The sequence below is a fragment of the Heloderma suspectum genome, chromosome 2 (genome assembly GCF_057233095.1).
Source record: "Heloderma suspectum isolate Gila_16-S chromosome 2, 16-S_ref, whole genome shotgun sequence".
NCBI lineage: Eukaryota > Metazoa > Chordata > Lepidosauria > Squamata > Helodermatidae > Heloderma > Heloderma suspectum.
In genome coordinates this window covers 350,024,024-350,047,870 of record NC_139459.1, presented here as the reverse complement: position 1 = coordinate 350,047,870, position 23,847 = coordinate 350,024,024, and the positions used below count along the sequence as shown (strand labels likewise).

Sequence of the window (23,847 nt, the reverse complement as noted above, 5' to 3'; positions counted from 1 at the left end):
AACGGATGAAATGTTTAGGCATGGTAGCCCCTCCCAAGGGGATGAAATATGCCGAATATCAGACAGACAGGTTTAGAAGGTTTGTGTGAGAGGAGTATTTATGAGTTGGGGGGTAAAAAAGGATTTCTCTTATTGTCCCAATATTTTGGGGGGGAGATTTGTTTGGAAATATTATACACATTAGAGATGTCCCTATCTAAGGAACCTGCCAAATTTCAAAGGTTAGGCTGGACCTTCTGTAGTAAACTATCAGGAAAGAATCTGAGCATGTGGAGGTATGTCCACGTACCTGGGAGTAAGACCCACTGAACTTAATGACCAAGCCTTATTGAACTCAATGGGATGCACTTCACATTAGACATGTATAGGATTGCCTGGGGTATAGCCATTGAAGGGTATTCCTTGTTCAAATGCTATAGAAAGAACAAGAAGGAAGGGGAGAAGCATTATGTAAGGAACGTGTACTGTGTGGAAATTCAGGTTTCTATTGGAAGCATTTGGGTAAAGACAGAGGGACGTTGAAACTAGAGTGATATTGTTCTGGCAGTTTTTGCAAGATCCCTGCACCAGCCTACATAATCGGCCACCTTGCAAATATTTATCCTAAGAAATATTAGTCCTCCACACTTCTCTTAGAAGTTACTATTTCCATTAAAGAAAAAAACAACAACACCAAATAACATGCAAAGAATTGTATTTTTTCTATATTAATTTGAATCATTTTGATTCTAAAAGAAGCATTCTTGCTGACATTCTGTGACTTTCATTAAACTTCTCACTGATGTCTGAGCCTGTTTTTGTTCAAGTGACATAGGCAAAGCAAGCTGAAATGATTTTCCCATCTAAAGTCAGAAAAAAGCAGCATGTGCATTAGATAAGACATTTGAAGGAAGGAGGTCTGCTAAAGTATAGTGTTGTGCCTATGTTCTCCTTATGACGTAAATGAGTAAAGGTGACATAAAATATTTTGGGAAGTAAATAAAACTAAGTGACAGCTAAGGACAAAAATAGCAAGAGAACAGAAGTTGTGGAACGGAATACAGGTGGTATCCTGTTTTGGGAACTTCAGCAAATGTATCTCAGGAAATCTGACAAGGATATGAGGTAAATATATTACTCCAAATCATAGGTGGGAATTTTGAAAACAATAATAAGTAACTCATCATTAGAATGCTGAGCTGAACTTCTGCTCGTTGTAAAATAAAATTTAAAAAAATCACATAAGCACTCCATAATTAATTATAACAATATGAGAGCCAGAGCACAGGAACTTCAGGACATACTACCTGTCTTCATGAGTACAAAAGACCTGTTGTAATTGACTTCTCCACTTCCTTAAAAACAGATCAAAAAGGTCATTAGGATAAGATTTTTAATTACTTTTTTGACAGAGTTGCTCCTAAAATGATACCTAGAAAGCTTTTTCGAATACGATTTGCTTGCAACCACATTGTATTTTTAAGGATGTATTTTGTTCTCTTATATCATATTTTAAAAATATAAAAACTGATTAAGATATTGAAGTAAAAGTTAGAAAGACTTGCCTGATTGCAGACTCCTGTTAATTAATTCTGTGAACCTATACCGTAAATGAAACTGCATTCTATGGTAGCATTTTGTTCTTCCTAAAGGGCATGGGATACGTTACCTGCTTATCCATGATCAGCTAAATACAGAAATCCCATGTCATAAAATCCCTAGATGAGGACAACTTCATCACACTGGCCTTAATACGATGTCCCAGTACCACTTTGGTGAAATCACTTTTGGTGCATGACAAGGCCAGTTGTCTTGGTTGTGTCAGTTGGCTCCTGCTTCTCTGCTGAAATCTCTTCCTAAGCCATGGAATCCAGGTTTCTGTCCAAACTTCATCAGACCTTTCCCCCCAAGCACCCACTCTGGCTGCCTAGGGGCAGAATCCAAGGCTGCCCTTGCACATCCTACCATCTCGAGGTCCTTTCCATATGAACTGTCACTTCCACCTCTCCACCCACTTCTCTATTGTGTGCTTCTGTGAGTGTCTTTAGTAATTTGGTCTATTTTTCAACCACCTTTGCCAGAAGAGCCCAGAGTCTTCCATGCAACTTTGCCCCGGTCACCCAGTAGGAAGGATCACAGCCATGTTCCCTTTTTGTATAATCCCCCATAATTGTTCTTCACTGTTGTTGTGATCCAGCCACATTCTCTAGAAAAGGAGGCTTGATGCACAAGGAAATATTCATAGAATCATAGCATAGTAGGGTTGGAAGGGGCTTACAAGACCAACGAGTCCAACCCCCTGCCCAGTGCAGGAATCCAAGTCAAAGCATCCCTGATAGATGGCTGTGCAGCTTCATCTTAAATGCCTCAGGTGTGGGAGAGTCCACTACCTCCCTAGATAATGGGTCCCATTGTCATATTGCTCTAACACTCAGGAAGCTTATTGAGGCCAAGCAGCCCCAACCATACATAGAAAAGATTTGGGAGAGGAACCAAGAAGCAGCAGCTTGTGCACAAGGCTTTGGAAATCAGTGTGATGGGGTTGAATCTCGGTAACTCAAATCTTGCCCTCCCCCTTTCCACAATGACTCCATACACTGCCGTTGATGAGACACAAACCTCAGTGAGCTCTTTTTCCAAAGCCTCTTTGTGTAGTTGTCTTTTTCCCAAGCCTCTTTTTTCTCTCTCATATAAGGATCCCTATTTGTTTAGCTCCTGCATGTGCAACTCCCTCCAACTCATAGTTCAGCGTATTCTAGCCCAAAGTCATCACTCATGTCCATGGCCTAAACTTCAGTGCACATCAACTTGGCTACATGGGCGGCTAATAAATCCAATAAATAAATGAACAAACAAACAAACGAATAAATCCTTCAGTTTGGATTCCCAGCTGACTTTTGAGGAACTTTTCTCCACAATTCAGACTCTGTGCATGGATATTTACAGTATCCAGGTTATTGTATGTCTTGTGTACTTAGCGTGTGTGGGTTTGTCTGTAATCTGTAATCGATTTTATCCTGGAGTTCATATAGTGCATATTGCCAACCAGCTAATTCCCTTTACTGTGTATATTTATGATACTTATGTGTTTAATAACAATTACCTTGTTTTTGAAGAGAGCTCTGTATGTGTGTGTCATTGGGTCACCTCTGCCAAGGAAGCAATAATCAAGTAGAAAGACACCTGAGACAGGTATATCTTGGAACATCCATGTCTGGAGAGCACTTTGGTAACTGTAGAGTTTGTAGTGTCATATTGTAACCTTTCCCCTTCATGGATCACTGCCTTGTTGTGGCGAAGGGGCATGCATAACTCAGTGAAGCCATAAGCTATGCCGTGCAGGGCCACACAAGATGGACAGGTCATGGCAAAGAGTTCTGACAAGATGTGGTCCAATGAAGAAGGAAATGGCAACCCACTCCAGTATTCTTGCCAAGAAAACCCCATGGAACATATCACAAGGCTAAAAGATATGACGCTGGAAGATGAGCCCCTCAGGTCGGAAGGTGTCCAATATACTACTGGGGAAGAGCTAGGGATGGGGGAGAATTTCTCCCCGAAACTTCAGGGAGCCGAGTGCCAACGCATTCGGTCCTCCGAAGGTTGTTCGGAGAGAAATTCTCCGCCCCCCCGCCCCCCCCCCGGATGGGACTTACCTTTCACGGATGTCCCTCCTGGTGGTGGGTCCCGGCGGCGGTTCGGCAGGTCTTCATCAGGGACGGGGTCGGCAGCCGGTCATTCGAACGGCTGCCGCCACCGCCATTACAAGAAAAGTAAAAAAAAAACAAAAAACGCCCCTGTGATAGGCTACGTAACGATTAACTTAGCCTATCACGGCTAGATATGCAAAGTCAGCCATGATAGGCTACGTTAATCATCACGTATCCTATCATGGGTGACTTTAAAAAAAAAAAAAAAGAAAGCACGTACGGCTAATGGCGGCCCCCATAGGGAGCAGCCATTCGCGTTCCTTATTTGGTCCCTGTAGTCTACGTAAAGATTTACGTAGACTACGGCGAAAATAAGGACAACGCAAATAGCGTTGCCCTTATTTTCGCCGTAGTCTACGTAAATCTTTACGTAGACTACAGGGACCAAATAAGGAACGCGAATGGCGGCTCCCTATGGGGGCCACCATTTGCTTACACGCTTTTTTTTTTCAAAGTCACCCGTGATAGGCTATGTGACGATTAACGTAGCCTATCATGGCTGACTTTGCAGATCTAGCCGTGATAGGCTACGTTAATCGTTACGTAGCCTATCACAGGGGCGTTTTTTGTTTTTTTTTTTCTTTTGAAGTTTGCGGCCGGGGAGATGGGGCGCTTCTCCCCAGCCTGAATTTCAGCTGGGCGAGGCGGGAAGCCTCCCCCCTGGCCTGAATTCCGGCCAGCCGAGGAGGGAAGCCTCCCCCCCCGGCCTGAACTTCGGGGGGAGCAGCAAAGCGCCTCCCCCCACCGCGAAGCAAGCTGCAAGACCAGGTAAGTGACTTTCGTGCATCCCTAGGAAGAGCAGAGGGAATTTCCAAGTAGTGCCAGAAAGAGTGAAGTGGCTGGGCCAAAGCCGAAAGGACACTCAGCTGTGGATGTGTATGGGGTGAAAAGAAAATCCGATGATGTAAAGAACAATATAGGAACCTGGAATGTAAGACCAGTGAAACAAGGTAAGCTGAAGGTGGTCAAACATGAGATGGCAAGATTGAATATCGACATCTTGGGAATCAGCTAACTAAAATGGACAAGCATGGGCGAATTTAATTCAGGTGACTATCATAGAATGATCTCAGTACGAATCCAAGGCAAACCATTCAACATCACAGTAATTCAAGTCTATGCCCCAACCACTGAGGCTGAAGAAGCTGTGGCTGATCGGTTCTATGAAGACCTACAACACCTTCTAGAACTAACACCAAAAAAAGATGTCTGTTTCATCATAGGGGATTGGAATGCCAAAGCAGGAAGTCAAGAAATCACCAGGATAACAGGCAAGCATGGCCTTGGTGTGCAAAAAGAAGCAGGACAAAGGCTAACAGAGTTTTGCAAAGAGAACACGCTAATCATCGCAAACACTCTTTTCCAACAGCACAAGAGGCAACTCCACACATGGACATCACCAGATGGTCAATATCGAAATCAGACTGATTATGTCCTTTGCAGCCAAAGATGGAGAAGCTCTACACAGTCATTAATAAAAACAAGACCTGGAGCTGACTGTGGCTCAGATCATGAGCTTCTTACAGGGATGTCAGAGAATTCCTCCACAGATCTCGGGGAGGCCAAATGCCAGTGCATTTGGCCCACCGAAATCCGTGTTGGAACGAAGCCCTCCGCCCCCCTCCCTGTGACAGGTGCGCGAAACAGGACACCTATCTGCTGCCGTTCACGCTGACTTGCGAATGGTGGCCGCGGCTGCGGCCGCCATTCGCTTCATCACCATAGCTGTGATAGGCTACGTAAATAGATTGCGTCATTTGCGTCCCTGCGGAAGCCATGATAGGCTGCGTAAGTATTTACGTAGCCTATCACAGCAAAAAAAAGGGAACACAAATGGCGGTGGCTATGGCGGTCGCCATTTGCATTCCCTTTTTTTTTTTTTTGGCCGTAATAGCCTACGTAAATATTTATGTAGGCTATTACCGCAAAAGGGAGGGGCGCAAATGGCGTAGTGGCCACCATTTGCATTCCCTTTTTTTTTTTGCCGTAAAAGGCTATGTAAATAGGGAAAACCACTAAACCATTCAGGTATGACCTCAATCATATCCCTTATGAATATACAGTGGAGGTGAGGAATAGATTTCAGGGATTAGACCTGATAGACAGAGTACCTGAGGAACTATGGACGGAGGTCCGTAACATTGTTCAGGAGGCAGCAACTCAATCCATCCCAAAGAAAAAGAAATGCAAGAAAGAAAAGTGGCTGCCTGATGAGACTTTACAAGTAGCTGAGGTAAGAAGGGAAACAAAAAGCAAGGGAGAAAGGGGAAGATATACCCAACTGAATGCAGAGTTCCAGAGAATAGCAAGGAGAGACAAGAAGGCCCTCTTAAATGAACAACGCAAAGAAATCGAGGAAAACAATACAATGGGAAAGACTAGAAATCTCTTCAAGAAAATCAGAGATCTCAAGGGAACGTTTTGTGCAAAGACGGGCATGATAAAGGACAAAGAAGGCGGGGACCTAACAGAAGCAGATGAGATTAAGAAGAGGTGGAAAGAATACACAGATGAACTATACAGGAAAGATCTGAATGTCCCTGATAGCCATGATAGTGTGGTCACTGAACTTGAGCCTGACATCCTAGAGAGTGAAGTCAAGTGGGCCTTAGGAAGTATTAGTAACAACAAAGCTAGCGGAGATGACAGTATTCCAGCTGAGCTATTTAAAATCCGAAAAGATGATGCTGTGAAAGTGCTGCACTCAATATGCCAACAAATTTGGAACACTCAGCAGTGGCCACAAGACTGTAAAAGGTCAGTTTACATTCCAATTCCAAAGAAGGGCAATGCCAAAGAGTGTTCAAATTACCGTACAATTCTGCTCATTTCACATGCCAGCAAGGTGATGATCAAAATCCTTAGGGCGCTTCGCTTCTCCCCCTGAAGTTCATGCGAGCGGGGGGTGTCTTCCCGCCTCACCCGGCTGAAATTCAGGCCGGGGGGGAGGCTTCCTGCCTCGCCCCCAGTCGAAATTCAGGCCGGGGAGAAGCGCCCCGTCTCCCAGGCCGCGAACTTCAACAGAAAAGTAAAAAAAAAAAAAGGCCCCGTGATAGGCTACGTAACGATTTACGTAGCCTATCACGGCTAGATCTGCAAAGTCAGCCCTGATAGGCTACGTTAATCATCACGTAGCCTATCACGGGTGACTTTAAACAAAAAAAAAAGCACGTACGCAAATGACGGCCCCCATAGGGAGCCGCCATTCGCGTTCCTTATTTGGTCGCTGTAGTCTACGTAAAGATTTACGTAGACTACGCCGAAAGTAAGGGCAACGCAAATAACGTTGCCCTTATTTTCGCCGTCGTCTACGTAATCTTTACGTAGACTACAGCGACCAAATAAGGAATGCGAATGGCAGCTCCCTATGGGGGCCGCCATTAGCCATACGCGCTTTTTTTTTTTTTTAAAGTCACCCGTGATAGGCTACGTGACGATTTACGTAGCCTATCACGGCTAACTTTACAAATCTAGCTGTGATAGGCTACGTTAAACGTCATGTAGCCTATCACAGGGGTGTTTTTTTTTTTTTACTTTTCTTGGAATGGCGGCGGCGGCAGCTGGTCGAAAGACTGGCTGCCGCCCCCGCCCCTGTCGAAGCCCTGCCATACCGCCACTGCGACCCGCCACTGGGAGCAACATTCGGGAAAGGTAAGTCCCATCCCGGGGGGGGGGCGGGGAGCGGGGGGGCGGAGAATTTCTCCCCGAAACTACTTTGGGGGGCCAAATACGTTGGCACTCGGCCCCCCGAAGTTTCAGCGAGAAATTCTCTGACACCCCTAAAAATCCTACAAGCTAGGCTTCAGCAGTATGTGAACTGAGAACTACCGGATGTACAAGCTGGGTTTCGAAGAGGCAGAGGAACTAGAGATCAAATCGTCACCGTTCTAGGGATGTCAGAGAATTCCGCCCCAGATCTCGGGGAGGCCGAATGCCAGCGCATTCAGCCCCCCGAAATCGGTGGCAGAATGGTCTGCCACCCCCCCGCCACCCCCCAGGATGAGACTTACCTGGGCGGATCTTCCTTGCGGCGGCAGCTCCGGCGGCAGCTCCGGCGGTGGTTCGGCGGCGGCAGCTGCGGCGGCCAGTCTTCCGACCGACTGCCTCCACTGCCATTTCCAGTTAAAAAACAAACAAACCCGTGATAGGCTATGTAAATATTTACGTAGCCTATCACGGCTGACTGCAGGGATGCAAACGGCAGCGGCTACGGCCGCCGCCATTTGCGTCCCTGCTAGCAAGCGTCCGGATGTCCGGCTGCTGGCAGAGCTGGCCGGTGGCTCCGAGAATCCCTGCGGAGTGGAGCCAGCTGGCCAGGATTCTGGGGGGGAGGAACGGAGCGCCTAAGGAATTGATGCTTTCGAACTGTGGTGCTGGAGAAGACTCTCACGAGTCCCCTGGACTGCAAGGAGGTCAAATCAGTCAATTCTAAAGGCAATCAACCCCAACTGCTCATTGGAAGGACAGATACTGAAGCAGAAGCTCAAATATTTTGCCCACCTAATGCAAAGAGAAAACTCACTGGAAAAGACCCTAATGCTGGGAATGATTGAAGGCAAAAGGAGAAGGGGACGGCAGAGGATGAGATGGCTAGATAGCCTCACCAATGCGATGAATATGGACTTGAGCACACTCCAGGAGAGAGCGGAGGACAGGAAGGCCTGGCATGGTATGGTCCATGGGGTTATGAAGAGTTGGACATGACTTAACAACTAAACAACAACAACTGTAACCTTTAACACATCAAGGATATGTTTCTACACTAAAGGTCAGTTGAACTTTGCTGAACTGCTCCCGCAGTGACCCATGAAATGCAGCGACATTACTGAGTCACACCAACATGCTTTCTCCAGCTGTACGCCTGCACACAGAGCCACACAGAGAGTTAATGACATTGCAGGAGTGGGCCTTGCTCCCTTATAATTATGAAAATCATGGTGATTTATTTTCTTTCTGACCAAAGCTCAAGGGATCCCTCTGCCCCAAGATGACTTCTGAAACTGATGGAAGAAACCTCAACCCAAGAACATCTCTTGGTAACTTCCCATATATAAAACCTGAACAGCTGGTGCATAAATAATACCCCCTGAGCCACTGAGAGCCTGTGGTGAGATTTAGGGAAGGCAGGGACTGTGCCAGTGTGAGGTTTAAGATCATCCCCTTCAGATCTGAAGCTGTGGCTGGGCTCCATCTTTACCAGCCCAGTACAAGTCTCTGCAGATGTGCTCTTGCGAAAGGCTCCGGCTTTGAGCTCGCTGTGTCTGAGACTAGTCACAAGTGTGTATGTGAGTGTGTAGGAAAGGGAGAGGCAGAGAGAATCTCCAGCATGATGCGGTGGCTGCTGCTAATTCTGCTTCTGCCGCTGCTGCCCTGCACTGTCTGGGGAATGAGAAAGATGAAATGCCCATTGAATGCGAGAAGTGACTGGAAAACATCCTTTAATTATTACAGGGGAGGAGACTACCTAATCAGTGGAATTATCTCGACAACCCATACTATAACTGGACCATTTGTCTTTTTTAAGCCTCCTGGTCACAGTTTTACCTTGTAAGTGATGAGATGCCTGACTCCAAATTCACAATTTCCGGGTGTCCCTTCTTAGCAGGGACAGTGGCTCTCTCCTGGTGGAAGCTGCCCTTGGCAAGTCATGTAAATCATGTCTCTATTTTGGCGCATTTTGCTTCAGGAAAAAAAAAAAAAAACTCCTGGGGAGGATGCAGAAATGCTCAGGCACCATCTAGTTAGTGCACAGCCTGCCCCGTCAAGCCCTCCAGCTGGTGTGGTTCATTTTGAGCTCTTCAGTCAGTGTGAGAGCCAGCACCAGAGATCCTTGGGCAGCTGCCAGCAGTGGTACAGTTAGGGCTGGACCCTGGGGCCAGAGTCTGGGGCCCTGCAGCCTAGGGGCACCTCAGACAACTGCCCAGAGAAGAGAGGATGATGGGTGCGGCAGCAAACAGGCCTGGCACAGGCACCTGAGCTGACATGAACCACAGCACTCTTTCTTATTTTGACAAGCATGTTTTAGTCAGGGGGCTGTAGTCAACTCGCCATGTACATAGTTACAGAGGCTTATTTAGTATTTTAAATTTAGAATGTATTCATCTTCTCCACAATAAAATAGTGCTTGTTCCAGAGTAAAAAGGTTTGTCATCAGGCAGCATTTTGTTCCTGTAGTCATGATGGTGCTATGATTAAGTGAGTTTGAAAAGCACGTGTGTGTGTGTTTTTCTGTCAGGCCTCCATCGTGAAATTAATAAACATTCTCCTAATTATTCTTTTTTATTTTAAATATCCTCTGAGATACTGAAAATCAAATAAGCAAATGATATAATCAATTTATTTGAGTTTTTTTTATAACGAAGAGGTATTTTAACATTCTGAAATGTATTTGTATATTTGGGCAGAGTTGGCTATACAAAATTTAATAAAAGGCATGCAGTAATTAAGAAACATGCCACATTTGTGTGTCTCTCCCCCCCTACACATTAATATAATGTCTTCATTTTGCCATAGGAGTAATTTCTCATATTTTTCCCAAGCCATTATTTCATCTTCTGACCCTTTCCTTGCCGCCAATGTTGAGGGTAAAGAATTGTGATGATAATGAAAACATATCCTGTTGCTTGTCTTGAATTAACTCTTTGATCTACCCCTCAATAAGAACAATAGAGGGTTTAGCTGAACTGGATATTATTTTTAAATCTTTTTGAAAGATTGCTTCTGGAGGCAGCAAAAACAGCGAAGGTGTTGGCAAAAGCATCTGATGAACTGGCCTCTGGTCCATAGAAACATATGCAATAACATACTTTGGTTGGTCTTTAGCATCCTACTAGAGTCTGTGCTGTTCTCTCTCTTAACATGAGCATGAGAAAACAAGTGTTTTAAGATGACATCACAATGGTAGGTTACCACCAATGAATGATTATAAATGAGAACCACATTTGGGACATACAACAGCACTGCCAATACAAATATATGGTGTGACCACTCTTTGAATACGCTGTACTATTCTGGTCACCACACCTAAAACAGGATATTGTAGAGCTGGAAGAAGTGCAGAAAAGGCCAACAAACATGTTCAAGTGGCTGGAGCATCTCCCCTATGAGGGAAGGTTACAACAGTTGGGATTGTTTAGCTTGAGAAAAAGGCAAGTAAGGAGAGACATGATAGAGGTGTACAACATTATGCATAGCGTGGAGAATGTGGACAGGGAGACATTGTTCTCCCTCTCTCAAAATACTAAACCCAGGGTCTTCCCATGAAGCTGATTGGTGGGAGATTCAGGACAGATAAAAGGAGATACTTCTTCACACAGTGCATAGTTAAACTATGGAATTCACTACCACAGGATGTCATGATGGTCACCAATTTGGATGGTTTAAAAGCGGATTGGACACATTCATGGAGAAGAAGGCTATTAATGGCTACTAGTTCTGGTGGTGATGTGCTACCTCCAGTATCAGAGGCAGTATGCCTATGTACACCAGTTGCTGGGGAATGTGGGTGGGAGGGTGCTGTTGTGCTCATGTCCTGCTTGTGGGTTTCCCGTGGGCAGCTGGTTAGCCACTGTGTGAACAGAATGCTGGGCTAGATGGACCCTTGGTCTGATCCAGCAGGGCTCTTCTTATAATCTTATTGCAATGTGTGTTCACTTTGGAACAGGAGTTCTCCTGCTCAGGGTGCCAGACAGCCTGGCTCTCCTCCTGGATATTCCATTCACTTTCCCCCATCCATTGCCCTTTTGCTTTTCCAACGGACACTCTTGATCAGTCATCACTGCACTCTGTGTTTGTGTGTGTGTGTTTTAAGGGGTTGTCCTTTAGGGTTTTTTTTTTAAAAAAACCTGTGTTGTACTTTTGCAGACTTTGGGGTTTCTCCAAGTAACCTCCCCCTCCCCCTTGTTTCTCAGTGGATCCATTTTAGCTCTATGTCTGCCATCACTCACCACCTGAATTTGCTATTAGTGGGAATGATAACATCTGCAGTTGCTGGTCTGCTGGGAAAAAAGAGGAGATCCATAACATGTTGGTAGAGATGTGCTGTAACATTCTCCTAATATTTAAATGAAGGAAAATGTTCCTGTAGGTTTACTGAGGCATCTGTTTCACAAGCAAGTGGAAGCAGGCCACTCCAGGATGCATGAATGTGGCATATTGAGCAGGAAGAAAAAAGAGCCTTCGGTATTATGGCTAAACAGAGCAAGCTGAAACTCGGCCATATAAGGGGCAATCTACACTTAGCACGTAATCTCAATGAAGCCAGTAGAATATCGCTCTTAATCTAATCATATTGCAACATGAAAATTCACACTCAGTCCGTTTCCCTGTTTCAGTACTTCCGCAAAACTGTAACCTTGATTCATACTGTTCAATCAGAGAGTCTTTACTGCGGTAAAAGAGGGTGGTTCACAGTAGAGGAGCAATCTCTTCTTTCTTGTTCTCCCAATTCCCCTCCTTCCCTCCCTCCCTCCTTCCTTGTTCTAAGGACCTCAACATTAACTGTTTGATGCCTGTGTCACCTGGCCCCATTGATTTTTTTGTGTCTTTTTCTGCCAGCTTAACTCTCTGAAACGTTGTAGAAACTTTGGAGAGAGTGCTCTGTCCATGTGCTGTATTTTGTGCATAATATGATTATCAGAATCTAAACGTGGTTTTCCTTTTAGCTGTCAATCTTCCCTTTTTTCGCATGTGTGTTTGTCTCTCTGTGTGTGTTTGTCTGTGTGTGTGTGTTTATTCCTGTGTCTGTGCATGTGTCTGTGCATGCGGGACCCAGTGATGCATCCCTGGAATGGAACTTGACAATATTGCTTCTGCTTTGGGTTTCCTTGGCCGAGGTGGCCAAGAAGGCAGTTCCTGGAATTCCATGAAAGGGCTCCAGTTCCTTTCATGGGCATTAAGGTTGATTGTTGGGAGGTTTCCTGCATGGAGAAAAAATGCCCACTGATAGCATTTTTGCCTTCATTCTTACGCACACTTACCTGAGAATAACTCTCATCAAAATCAATATGTCTTACTTTTGAGTAGACATGCACAGGCTTGAGCTGTAAATTCCACAAGGCTTCTCTGAGATCCCACTGAACACAGCACTGCTTACTTCTGAGTGAACACATTGGCTGTAAGCACTTGGAGTAAACACATTGGGAAGAAGGTAAAACAAGGATCCATGAAATCAAAAAGGGATTCTCTTACTTCATATGATTTTTAAAGTGGAGACCCCCTCCCAAACCACCATCCAATTACAGAGAACATATGCCTCCATGGGGTGAACCAGAAAAATCACAGATGTGCCACTCATGGGCACAGCCACAGCACAAAAGCAGGGATCCAAGGCAGGGATCCTCTTGATTTCATAATGATTTCCACCCCATTTGTGGTGAAGCAGAAGATGTGGGATGGATCTGCTGGGAAGCAGCAGATCTGGGATGCTTAGTGTGCATACTTGGACAAAGATGAGTTCTGTGCTTTGATTGGAGGGGGTGTGTTGGGCAGGATGGACCCAATGTAAAATTTCAGAGCATCCGTATTGAATTGGACATCTTATCCTTGGCTTTATAACATAATGGCAGCATGAACCCCTAAATCTAGTTTTTTTATCACCATCTGTGGGCTTGATAGATGTGCTCTGTGATATGACGGTGTTTGGGGGTTTCTTTCCTGTAAAAATCAGGAGGATCCCTAAGGATCCCTGCCTCAAATCCAGGTTTTTCCACAGTGGCTGCACCCAGGAATGGCAGATCCATGATTTTTCTGCTTCAGTCCATGGAGGCAGATGTGCTCTGTGAATGGATGGTGGTTTTATTGGTCTCCCCTTTAAAAATCATATGAAATCATGAAGATCCCTTTTTGATTTGATGGATCCTCATTTTAACCAGTCCAACTCCCTACACACTGCTTCCCTGCTTGGATGGGGGAGTCTCTCTTTTCAGCCAAGCAGGAGAAAGCCTTCAAAGTTGGGATTGCACTGACTATTTAGGGCACAACCCTATGCATGTTCAGACAGAAAAAGCATGGCTGGCTAGGGAATGCTGGGAGTTGTAGGACATTTTTCTGTCTAAAGATGCATAGGATTGTGCCCTTAATGCAATTCATCGTGCAGAGCTTGGCATGGCCATCGTTAAGAGAGTTTTTTTTTTTTTTAAGGAGTTGCTTTCAGAAAGCTTGGGTGGGAAAGGCAGTCTAGGCCACCTCCAAATCAGAAAGAAACCTTGACAGGAATTTGCTTTCAATGGGATTCCCCTCCCTCCTTGAAAAGATGCAGGCTCAGGCAGCCCAGGAGTTTGCTAATGGAGGACTGGAAAACACGGACTGGATTAAATACACTCAAAGCAAAACATTGGACCACATGAATAGAAATCTAGCTGTAGATTATGGTATTTCAGGAAAATGAATAGGGTAACAGGTCAGAGGAAAATGGTGGCTCCAAAACAAAACAGCTTGAATAATGTCATGTGCACAGAAGGGAGTGGAAACTCTTTGGAAAGGTGAAAAACCATAAGTATAGATTCAGCCTAGGAGAGGTCTGCTTGAGAATGATCCATGGCCATTTTGAGGTAGAACAGTTAAGAATTTCTTATTGATTCAAGTTTAAATATAAGTGACCTCCAGCAGTTAGACACATATTGTCTTGGTATTTCCCCCCAGAGTCTTACATGGGATTCACTTTGTGGTAACAACTCTCCCATCTGTACAGCATCTTTTAGAAAACATTTTGCCATCTTAGGTAAGGAAGAATGTGCAGTAGGTGCGGTGCCCCTAGAAGCTGTATAAGGTATTTGTAGGATTTTTAACAAGGGCGACTTTTCACCGAGTGGAGTGTATGGTGTCCATAAGGTTGAATCCGCAAGGTGGGAGGGAGCATAGAAGGTGGTGTGAGGCAGGCAGCCATGGCAGCAGCTCAGCCTTTCTCGACTCCGGTGAGCCACTGTGGGCAGATGCTTTCAGAGGGGAGAGAAGGACGCAGAGCTTGTGGTGGAAGATGGGGCCCTTCCGCCAGTTGCCAGTCAGTGGATGCTTGACAGCCAATCGTCAGCAAAGGAGGCTTTCAATCGCTTCAGAGTCCTGGACTGCACAGCTAGGGCCAGGTTTTATTTTAAGAACTAACCTACCTTTTGGGAACGTATCACTCTTGGACTCCCTTCCCTTCATCCGCACACATTCCCCTTTCCTGTTGAATTAATCTTAGTTCTCATTTTATAAGTTGCTCACTGTTCCTTCTTCTCCTGCTTCCAGGGATTGGGGTCCTGATGGACTGGAGGCATTGCATGCTAATTTGGGTTCAGTATCTTTCTGTCCCGGTAACGCCCCCCCCCCACTCCTTTGCACACATGCCAGGGATGGAGGAAGGGACTCCCTCAGTTCAAACCACATGGGTGCCATGTAAAGAAGCCCTTCCTAATCCCACAAAGAAACCGAAAGCAGGAAGCTCCAGAAAGGATGTGGATTTTTGCCGGGGGTTTGCTTAATTTAGAAACATCCTGAATCTTCCATTGTCTTTCATTGATCTCGCTCCTCTTCTTGCTGCTTTTCCTCTTTTCAAGGAGGGAACTCAAGCAGAACACAATGGGGTAATTTGACAGCTCATTATCTGCAATCTATTTAAAAGTGGAACAAAGGGCCTTTAGTGTAGGAGACTCCCTGGAGTGTCACATTGTCATCTAAAGAGCCTGCAAACTTCTGTGATGGAGCGATCTCAATCCCAGGGTAAAAGCTCCTTGTGAAGGAGCCCACAATAGCGGATTACAAAGAGAGATGAGGGAGATGAGAGGGGAACAGGGCCATTCCACCAGGCTGACTGACAGTCTCCTTAATTTTTTTCCTTGTCCAGACCTCGTCTTTCATGTCTTTTCAGATTGTAAGTCTACAAGCAGGGAATGTCTTTTTTCTTTTTCTTTTTCTGATTGAGAGTAAGCCGCTCAGAGAACCTATTTTGGATGAAGAGCAGGATGAAAAGAATGCCAGGAAATTGTGACTGTTAAGGGCCACACCCTTGAGAGTTGCCTTAAAGGATCATTTCAGCAATATGCACATGGGATGGCATCCTATGCTGTGGTTAGTTCCAGCTTCACCACTGTCTTGGAGCTGGATGGCTGTCAGTGGCAGAGTGGTGGACCTTTAAGTCCCAGATTTGCCTGTTCACTGGAATAGAGACATGGAGTCTGTGCAGCTGAAGCTACCATTACAGATACCCGACTGGCAATAAATACCATCCACGGAGAATGAAAGAGTTGGAAGATACCTTGAAGGTCATCTAGTTCACCCCCTGCCACAGTTAAAGCATTTAAAGCATTTTTATTTTTTTTTAGCCAATTGATTTTGCAATACTATACCCACTTGCCTGCGAATAAGCCAAAGCAAATTGAACGAGTCTTACTTCTGCGGAGAAATGTATAACGTTGCACTCTAAGTGAGAGAATGGACAGGACAAGGGCTGATGTTGTGCTCCTGCCAGCACAACATCATGCATAGTGCACCGTTGCGCACTGTTGTGCCCTCTAGATTTGGAGCTGCGTTGCAGCAATTGCTCTGTGCCTGGGCCTGATTCACAAAGATGCAAACCATGGTTCTTTAAGACATTTGAACATGAATGGAATGGAATATCCCCCTAAATGAGTCACCACAATACTTTGTGGAATAGGTTCTCCGCTCGGGGAGTGTACCGTCTTTTCAAGGTTCTCAGCCCCCAAACATGTTGTTGTTGTTTTTAAGAGAAGCAACATATTTAAGACTAGAAAACAGTTTTGATGTCCTGCTCATTCCTTTCTCATATCTTCTCATGGAATTTGTTCCTCTCCAAGCTCTGTAATCCATTCCACAAGGTCCTCTGTGCCCACCCCACAAGGGTGATATTATGATGGAGATTAAGATTACAGTGGGAGTTTAGGAAGATAAATATTTACTATTTATATAAAGCATGTGGAATGATTCGACGTCCTTTATATACATTGCCTTGCCTAATGGCTCAAATCAACGGCAAGGCTTTTTACTAAGTGGCCAATGACACAAACTAACACTGCAGTACTATGAGCGGCTTCTCTGCCCTAACCTCAGGCCTTACGTATGGCTTCCATTTGTGTAGGTGTGCATAGAATTATAGGATGCAGTTCACTAACTTATGAAGTTCAAAGTTTGGATCCTTCCAGTGCCATGAACTCAAAAAAATACTGAAAAGTAAGACACTCTTTTTCAGGTCGTTCATTCATTCCATTCCATGAGGATATATTACCCTACTATACCGGATTTTTCTTTCAGGATTACAAAACTAACCAAAAACCCATGGGGGAGATCTGCAGGAGGAGCAAAGAGGAATGCTTTATCCTGTACTAAGCAGGGGGGTGGACTGGTTGATCTTCAAGGTCCCTTCCAACTCTATCATTTTGTGTGAGTGGTTTGGTTGCCAGTTGGGCATTTGTAATGTGGAATGGTAGCTTCAGCTGCATAGGTGCCATGTAGCTATTCCTGTGAACACCCTGCCGCTGACAGCCCTCTAGCTCCAAGGTAGTGGTGGAGCTGGAACTAACCACAGCATAGGATACCACGCCATATGCATACTGTCTAAATAGCTCATCTGTTAAGGGTGTGGCCTTTAACGACTGTAATTTCCCAGTGTTTGGAGCTTGGGTGAACATGGAAAGCCCTGAACAGAACATGTTAAATCAAAAGGTTTTTGCTTGCTTGCTTGTTTGTTTATTGAATTGTATTTTATAGGAGTGATTCTAAGCTATGTTATAGGAGTATTTTAATTGTATTTTATTGTATTTTAATTGTATTTTATAGGAGTTATTATTTTATTTATTTTATTTTATTATTTATTATTATTTTTATTATTATTTATTATTTATTTTTATTTATTTATTTTTATTATTTTTATTATTATTATTTTATTATTTTATTTATTTTATTTTAATTGTATTTTATAGGAGTGATTCTAAGCTATTTAAGCTATGTGCTAGCTTTGAGTGCAAAATGTATTCTTGGAACTGGGTCAGGGGAGCTTGCTGCAGTTGCATTAGTTATTTCTTGGAAGCAAACAGCTCCTTAACTTAGGAAGGGGAGAAAGTTTGCTTCTGAAAAGCCTGGCTGTGTCCTCCTCGAATTAGGAGAAGTCCTCCTCAGGTTAGGTGAAGGAACTGCAACTAGATCTGAAGCTCCTGTTTGAGTCCATCTGCCTTGATATTTATTTAAGAGCTGCTGTTAGGTAGAGTGCTATCAACATCCAAGTTTTTTGACTTGGTTGAGAAGAGAGATCTGGTCAGAATGAGAAGACTGCCAAACATGTTTATGCATGGTGCTTATCAGCCATCATTTCCTGGCTTTTTGGAGCTTAGCTAACATGGAAAGCCTAAACACATAATCTTAAACCTTTTTTTTTGTTGTTTACTGAATTCTCTTGACAGTGCTTATGACAGCAGCAATAAACCCGGGATCAGCTCTGATGCTTTCTGTTCTCACTTCGAATTAGCATGATGGCTAACCTAAATGTGACATAAAATGTGTTTTTCCATTTGATGGGTTCAGTTTAAAAACAAGCAAAGAATTAGATCCTGGGGAGGGTGGGTAATTAGGCTCAAAACTCCTAGGGCTGGAGAAGGGAGTTTAACCCTTTCCCTCCCTACCATGGTTTTGACAAAAGTTGGTCCCCTAACCCTGCTATTTTCATTGGAAGAAAGCTCCCATTAGCAGCAGTTGAATGAGAGTGTAGTTCTAAGATATTTGAATTTTAATAAATGTTGCAGGAATTTGATATGTTTTCATGGAATAAAGGATGAAAATCTCATGACATCTATTTCTGTTGAAGTGCCGGAGGTATGAGGTACTGGCACATCCTTCCCTTCTTGTTTACCATTCATGAGATCAACCGGAATCCGAGGCTCTTGCCCAATATCACCCTGGGATACAACATCTATGAGAACTATTTCCGTGGAAGAATAACTTATGAGGCCATGGTAGACCTGCTATCTGTTGGGCAGCAGCATGTTCCAAACTACAGCTGTGGAAGACAGAATAACCTCTTGGCAGTACTTGAAGGGGCCGACTCTGAACTCTCCAAGCAAATTTCAACCATGCTGGGCATCTACAAAATCCCACAGGTATGAATGGGGGTGAGGGATGTAGACTGAGTCTTCTCCTACTTGGCAATTTTCTAGAGAAGTCCCGAAGCACTTGGGTGGATGTCACCAAGTAAGGCTGCAGAAAGGCAGTGCTTCTGAAAGTTTGAGAATATGGTTTGGGAGAGGTCTGTTGTTCCCTAGAGTAAACGGGTTCTTCTGTCAGCTTCAAATGGGGGTTTTGTGTCTTTTTGGAAAGATACAGAGTGTGCAGCGAGCTTTCAGTTCATGATATTGATCTGAATTCAGATTAAGCCAATGACACCAATATCCCATTGTGGTCATGATTAGCTTTTCAATGGGCATCGAGGCGCATATTCTCTGGAATGGCCATGACAGCAACTTGTTGCAATGTGTTCTCCATTCTGCACATAAGATTTATTATGGCATATGCTTTTGTGGATCAGAGAGTCCACTTCTTTTGTAATGCAGATCTTTTTTTGGCTTTTACAAGCAATGTAAAATTCCCTCTCCTCTCCTTCCATCCTAGAACAAAGACTCACTGGTGGCCTCTGCTGGGGATAGAGGGGGAAACTATGTAACACTGTGCAGAAGATATTACTACTCTATTACTAATCACTTGCAGTTAGCATGCACTGATTATTATTAGTAGCACTCTTATGAATTCTTATCGACCATGCACATTACAGTCATACTTTGCGACATGGTCGCAAAGCCTTTTACTGGTGGTCATGGTCCCTCTTAAAACCCTGCACCCTCTTACCTAAGATCTGTCATTTCTCCCCTCCCCTAATTTTCCCTCATATTTCCATGGTTGTTTTCTTTCTTTTTCTTTTCCTTTTCTTTCTGATGGTTTGTTTGTTTTGCTACCAGAACACTTTCCTCATAAATTTCCCTACTGGGCACTGAAAAAGGCCCCCATTCTCAGCACTCATTGGGAAGCTGCTTTTATTTCCCATCAGCAGCCCTTCAGGGTGAGACAAACATTCCCCCTCCATTCTGACTAGCTTTTTTCTCTGACCTGAACAGGTGTGTCTGTGACTCACCTGACAAGAGAGAAAACAATGGACAGACCCCACTAAGCAACAGATTGATACATCTCACCTGGGTGTTCTGCAATTCAAGAATAAATTTTTGGGTTGTGGTCCCTGAGTCACCTCTCAAGCCAGATAATACAAATTGGTGTGTGTATGTATGTGTGTGTGTGTGCGCGCGCATGCATGTGTGTGTATACATATAAATATACATTCATACATACATACATATATACATACATGTGTATATTGCTCAAACAATATTAGAGAACAAAACATTGCAAAGATGAAATAAGCAACACATAAGCAACAATGACATACAATCATATTAGGATGATTAGAACCATAACAGAAATAGTGGCCGGCATATTTCTCATTCAAATTAATGTTCCATTCCTCTCAACCAGGCAATCACCATTAAGATCTTATATCTACCTATCTGGCGGGCATGCTTGGCAGAGCTTAGGTAAGCATGTTTGGTGGGCTTCTCGTTCCTCAAGGATTTCACTGCTCAACCAGGCCAACGTCTGACTATTATTTATAACTTCCTATCCAAGATTGGCTCTAGGTCCTTACCTTAGACCTCCATCTGCGTAGCTTGACTTTTTGACCTCAGTCATAGCTCCTACTCATGACTTCAGGAGGACCTCTCCCTCATGCAATCAGGCTTACAGCTAACTCCAGAAGCACCCTTGTGAAGGTCTATCCCTCATGAGTTAAGGAGCTTTTCACTTCCAAGAAGTATCCAACCTACCTGTGGCAAGTTCCAGGAACACATGTCTTCTCTTCAAGTGAGCTCCTAGCATATAGAACTAATCACTCTGTACTTAACTGTTAGTGCACAGAGCTTCTAATGCAGAACACTCCTATGAAAAGCATGAATTCGTATCAACAATACTTGTTACATTCATACTTTGCAAGAAGGGCAGGGGCAGCAAGGACTGGGGAGGAAGCTGCATTGATTCAGTCCTCCTTACTACTGAGGGTTATCCTGCAGATGAGTAGACATAAAGAGAATTTTATTTGGGATGGTATTTGAAAGTGCTCCTGGGTGATTTATGCCTGCTTACTTCTGAGCAGACATGCAGAAGCCTTATCCTGCATACTTCTGAGTATGGATGAAAATGGTTCCCCACCTCTAATATAGGTCAGAGGGAAGCAGGGAAGGCCTCTGCACTGAGACTGGGTCTCAGTGGGCTGCAAAAGTTATGATCATGAATATGTCAGTTGGAAATGTTAAAATATTAAAACCTTATGTAAAACAAAATGCTAAAACCTCATATGAATTACATTAAAAATGTCATTTCTCCTTTTCATGTGGAAGGTGTAATCTTGTGTACATAACAGACTTATCCAATATAGTAGCTCAGAGAGAAAAGGGCAGATGGGATGGGTTGATTGTGCAGAGGTAATAGACATGGGGAAAAGGTTTTAATGAGAAACTGATGTGTGGGCTAAATACTATAAAACAGGCCTGGAAATGGCTTGTAAGATGAGAGAAATAAACCTTCTGAAATGCAGTAAGGTTTATTTTTTTATCATATTGAAGAGTGGCACTGGATGGCTGTTACTAATATTTTAGGTTAACAAACAACTGAGTTTTGTCCTTAAAAGCAAGTCAAAGCACTAATGCCTTTCACTCTTTCCTAGGTCAGTTTTGGTTTTGTTAGTCAAGTTCCTAAGGATAAACATCAGTTCCCTTTTATCTACCGGATGGTCCCCAAACCAGAACCAAATTACCTGGGGATTGTCAAACTGCTCCTGCATTTCAGATGGACATGGATTGGTCTCATAGCTCCAGACAATGACAGTGGAGAAAGGTTCATGAGCACCTTCACACCAGTGGCCATAAACAATGGTATTTGCATTGCCTATTCACAAAGGATCCCAGAGACACTGAAACGGGAAAGGCCTGTCAACCTGATATTGTATTTGGTGGACACTCAAGTTAATGTAGTTGTTTGTCAAGCGGACTCCAATGCCATCTTAACTCTAGCAGTAATAATGCGAAACATTGAAAAGATAAAAAAATCAACGGTGGGGAAAGTTTGTATTACAACAGCTTTGCAGGACCTCAGTGTGAGAATGTTTTACAATATAGTTGATCTCCAGCACACCCATGTTTCTTTGTCCTTCTTAATGAAAACAAGCAGAAGGGCACAATATGATAATTTTGACCCTTTCCGCTTGGCTATCAAGCAGTTTGGGAAGAAAGCATTTCATTGCTTCTATTCAAGGCATGTGTTGTCTGTGAAAGTCTGGGAAAGATGCAGAGAAAAAGAGAACTGGGAGAACCTGCCCCAGGATGTGATTGAAAGTATCCTGTCTCAAGACACCTACAGTATTTCCAATTCCATCCAGGCTGTGGCACAGACCTTACATGCCGCATACTCGTCCCAAGTGAATCAGATGGGGATGGTGGGTGGAAACAGGCTGGAACTTCAAAGGGTACAGTCTTGGCAGGTATTCCTTCTCCTTCACAGAGAGTTCCACTGCAAATCACCATTAACTGCTCAATGTTAGGGAGGGATGGGGGAGTGGCAGGGGTGGCAGAATTGCTGTGGTCTGTCAGATGCCCCAATGAGCAATCCAGTTTTGAGTTGGCCAACAGAATGGGAAAAGGCAACTGGGAAAGAATGAGGATTTTGGCCTAACAATCGGACTCCCTGAGCTAGCTGATGTGGTCTCAGATGTGGTGTTGTTGGATTGTGTCAGATCACTTCTACATTTTGGACAGGGTGGCCTCTTGGGAGTGGCTCAGGGCTTCATGGCGCTGTCCCAAATGATACCAGCCTTACTTATATAGCAGGACACACTCTGGTTTTTGTACTGGATGGGATGATAGAAATGTGGGGCTGGAGATACAAATGTGGTCTGTTTGTCATTGACAGATCACTGCCTTGTTGGGTTTAGAGACTTACCCCACTTTTCCTAATAATAGGACCAGCTCCTGGTGTCAGAATTCTCTTTGGGATGCAGAATGAGGCTTATATGTAGGGATGTTGGAGGAATCTGTCTGGGAGGGTGAAGTTTGCTGAGCTTTCAGGAGCTTGGCCTCCTGGACTCTGGCTCGCTGATCCACAAGCTGGCCTGATCCATATGAGTTGGGCTACTTCGCAGATTCCTCCCCCCCCTAAAATCACTACTTATGCCTATTTTGGTCATGATTTGCTTAATTTGCACAAATTTCAGCTGTAATTTACTTAATTTGTGGGCGTAATATGCTTAATTTGTGCAAGTGAAGATGCATGGAAGAATTGGTAGACTTGAGATTAGACCTCCAAATGGGCAAGGCTGAGATGTACAGCAGGATTTCGTGCTTCCTAAATGCATGTGCTTTTCCATGACAGAGTTGGGGAACATGTGGCTTTGCAGATGTTGTTAGTCTGTAACTCCCATCATCCCTCACTATAAGTTATGGAAGCTGGAGCTGATGGGAATTGCGATGCAACAACATGTTCCTGACCCTTATTTTTTGTCATTCTAGTTTCACCCTTTCCTGAGGAGCTTCCTGCTTTACAACACTGCCATGGATGGAGCTTATTTGGATGAAAACAGGGATCTGTCAGCCGATTTTGCTATTATAAACTGGGTGGTGTTTCCCAACAAGTCCACTGCTGGAGTGAATGTTGGCAGTATAGAGAGACAGGCCTCCTCACAGATCAAGTTCACCATTGATCAGAATGCCATTATGTGGCCCAGAACGTTTAACCAGGTAGGAAAAACCACTCATTTCCTTTTTTCATTTAATATCTAGCAATCCTAGCCAGGTCTACTCACAGGTATGTCTCACAGAGTTTCCTGTCCCATTACTTTATGCATTGAAAGGGTAGAGTGCACATGTGGGGAACCTCTTTCAGCCGAAGGGCCAAATTCAGTTTCAGAGAAGCTCTAGGGGGCCATATTGCAGTGGTGGGTGGGGCTGAAGGCAAAGGCAGTGGGGGGAAAATACAGAACATACCAGCATATTGTAGATTAAAACTTTTACTGCCTGTTGCTCTCCCTCAGGAGAAGCATTCCAGCCTTTTAGAAAGGGGAGAAAACTGCACAAGGGCCAGA

The 23,847-nt window shown here is 44.1% G+C and overlaps 1 protein-coding gene across 1 annotated transcript; it reads left to right on the top strand.

Moving 5' to 3' along the window:
* The first annotated feature begins 4,261 nt into the window (after positions 1–4,261).
* Positions 4,262–21,901, top strand: LOC146355480 (vomeronasal type-2 receptor 26-like). The gene is made up of 4 exons (XM_084832562.1): positions 4,262–4,457; positions 18,484–18,775; positions 20,196–20,254; positions 21,439–21,901. The coding sequence occupies exons 2-4, from the start codon at positions 18,494–18,496 to the stop codon at positions 21,581–21,583; spliced, it is 486 nt and encodes a 161-aa protein (XP_084688688.1). The 5' UTR covers positions 4,262–4,457; positions 18,484–18,493; the 3' UTR covers positions 21,584–21,901.
* The last annotated feature ends 1,946 nt before the right edge of the window (positions 21,902–23,847 follow it).

What these genes read in the sequence shown, in the direction of transcription:
- LOC146355480 (XM_084832562.1), top strand. Translation starts at nt 18,494, where the DNA reads ATGAGGTACTGGCACATCCTTCCCTTCTTGTTTACCATTCATGAGATC. An exon ending in GCATCTACAAAATCCCACAG is followed by an intron (nt 18,776 to 20,195) that starts GTATGAATGGGG and finishes CCTCTCAACCAG; the next exon opens with GCAATCACCATTAAGATCTT. An exon ending in GCATGCTTGGCAGAGCTTAG is followed by an intron (nt 20,255 to 21,438) that starts GTAAGCATGTTT and finishes ACTCTTTCCTAG; the next exon opens with GTCAGTTTTGGTTTTGTTAG.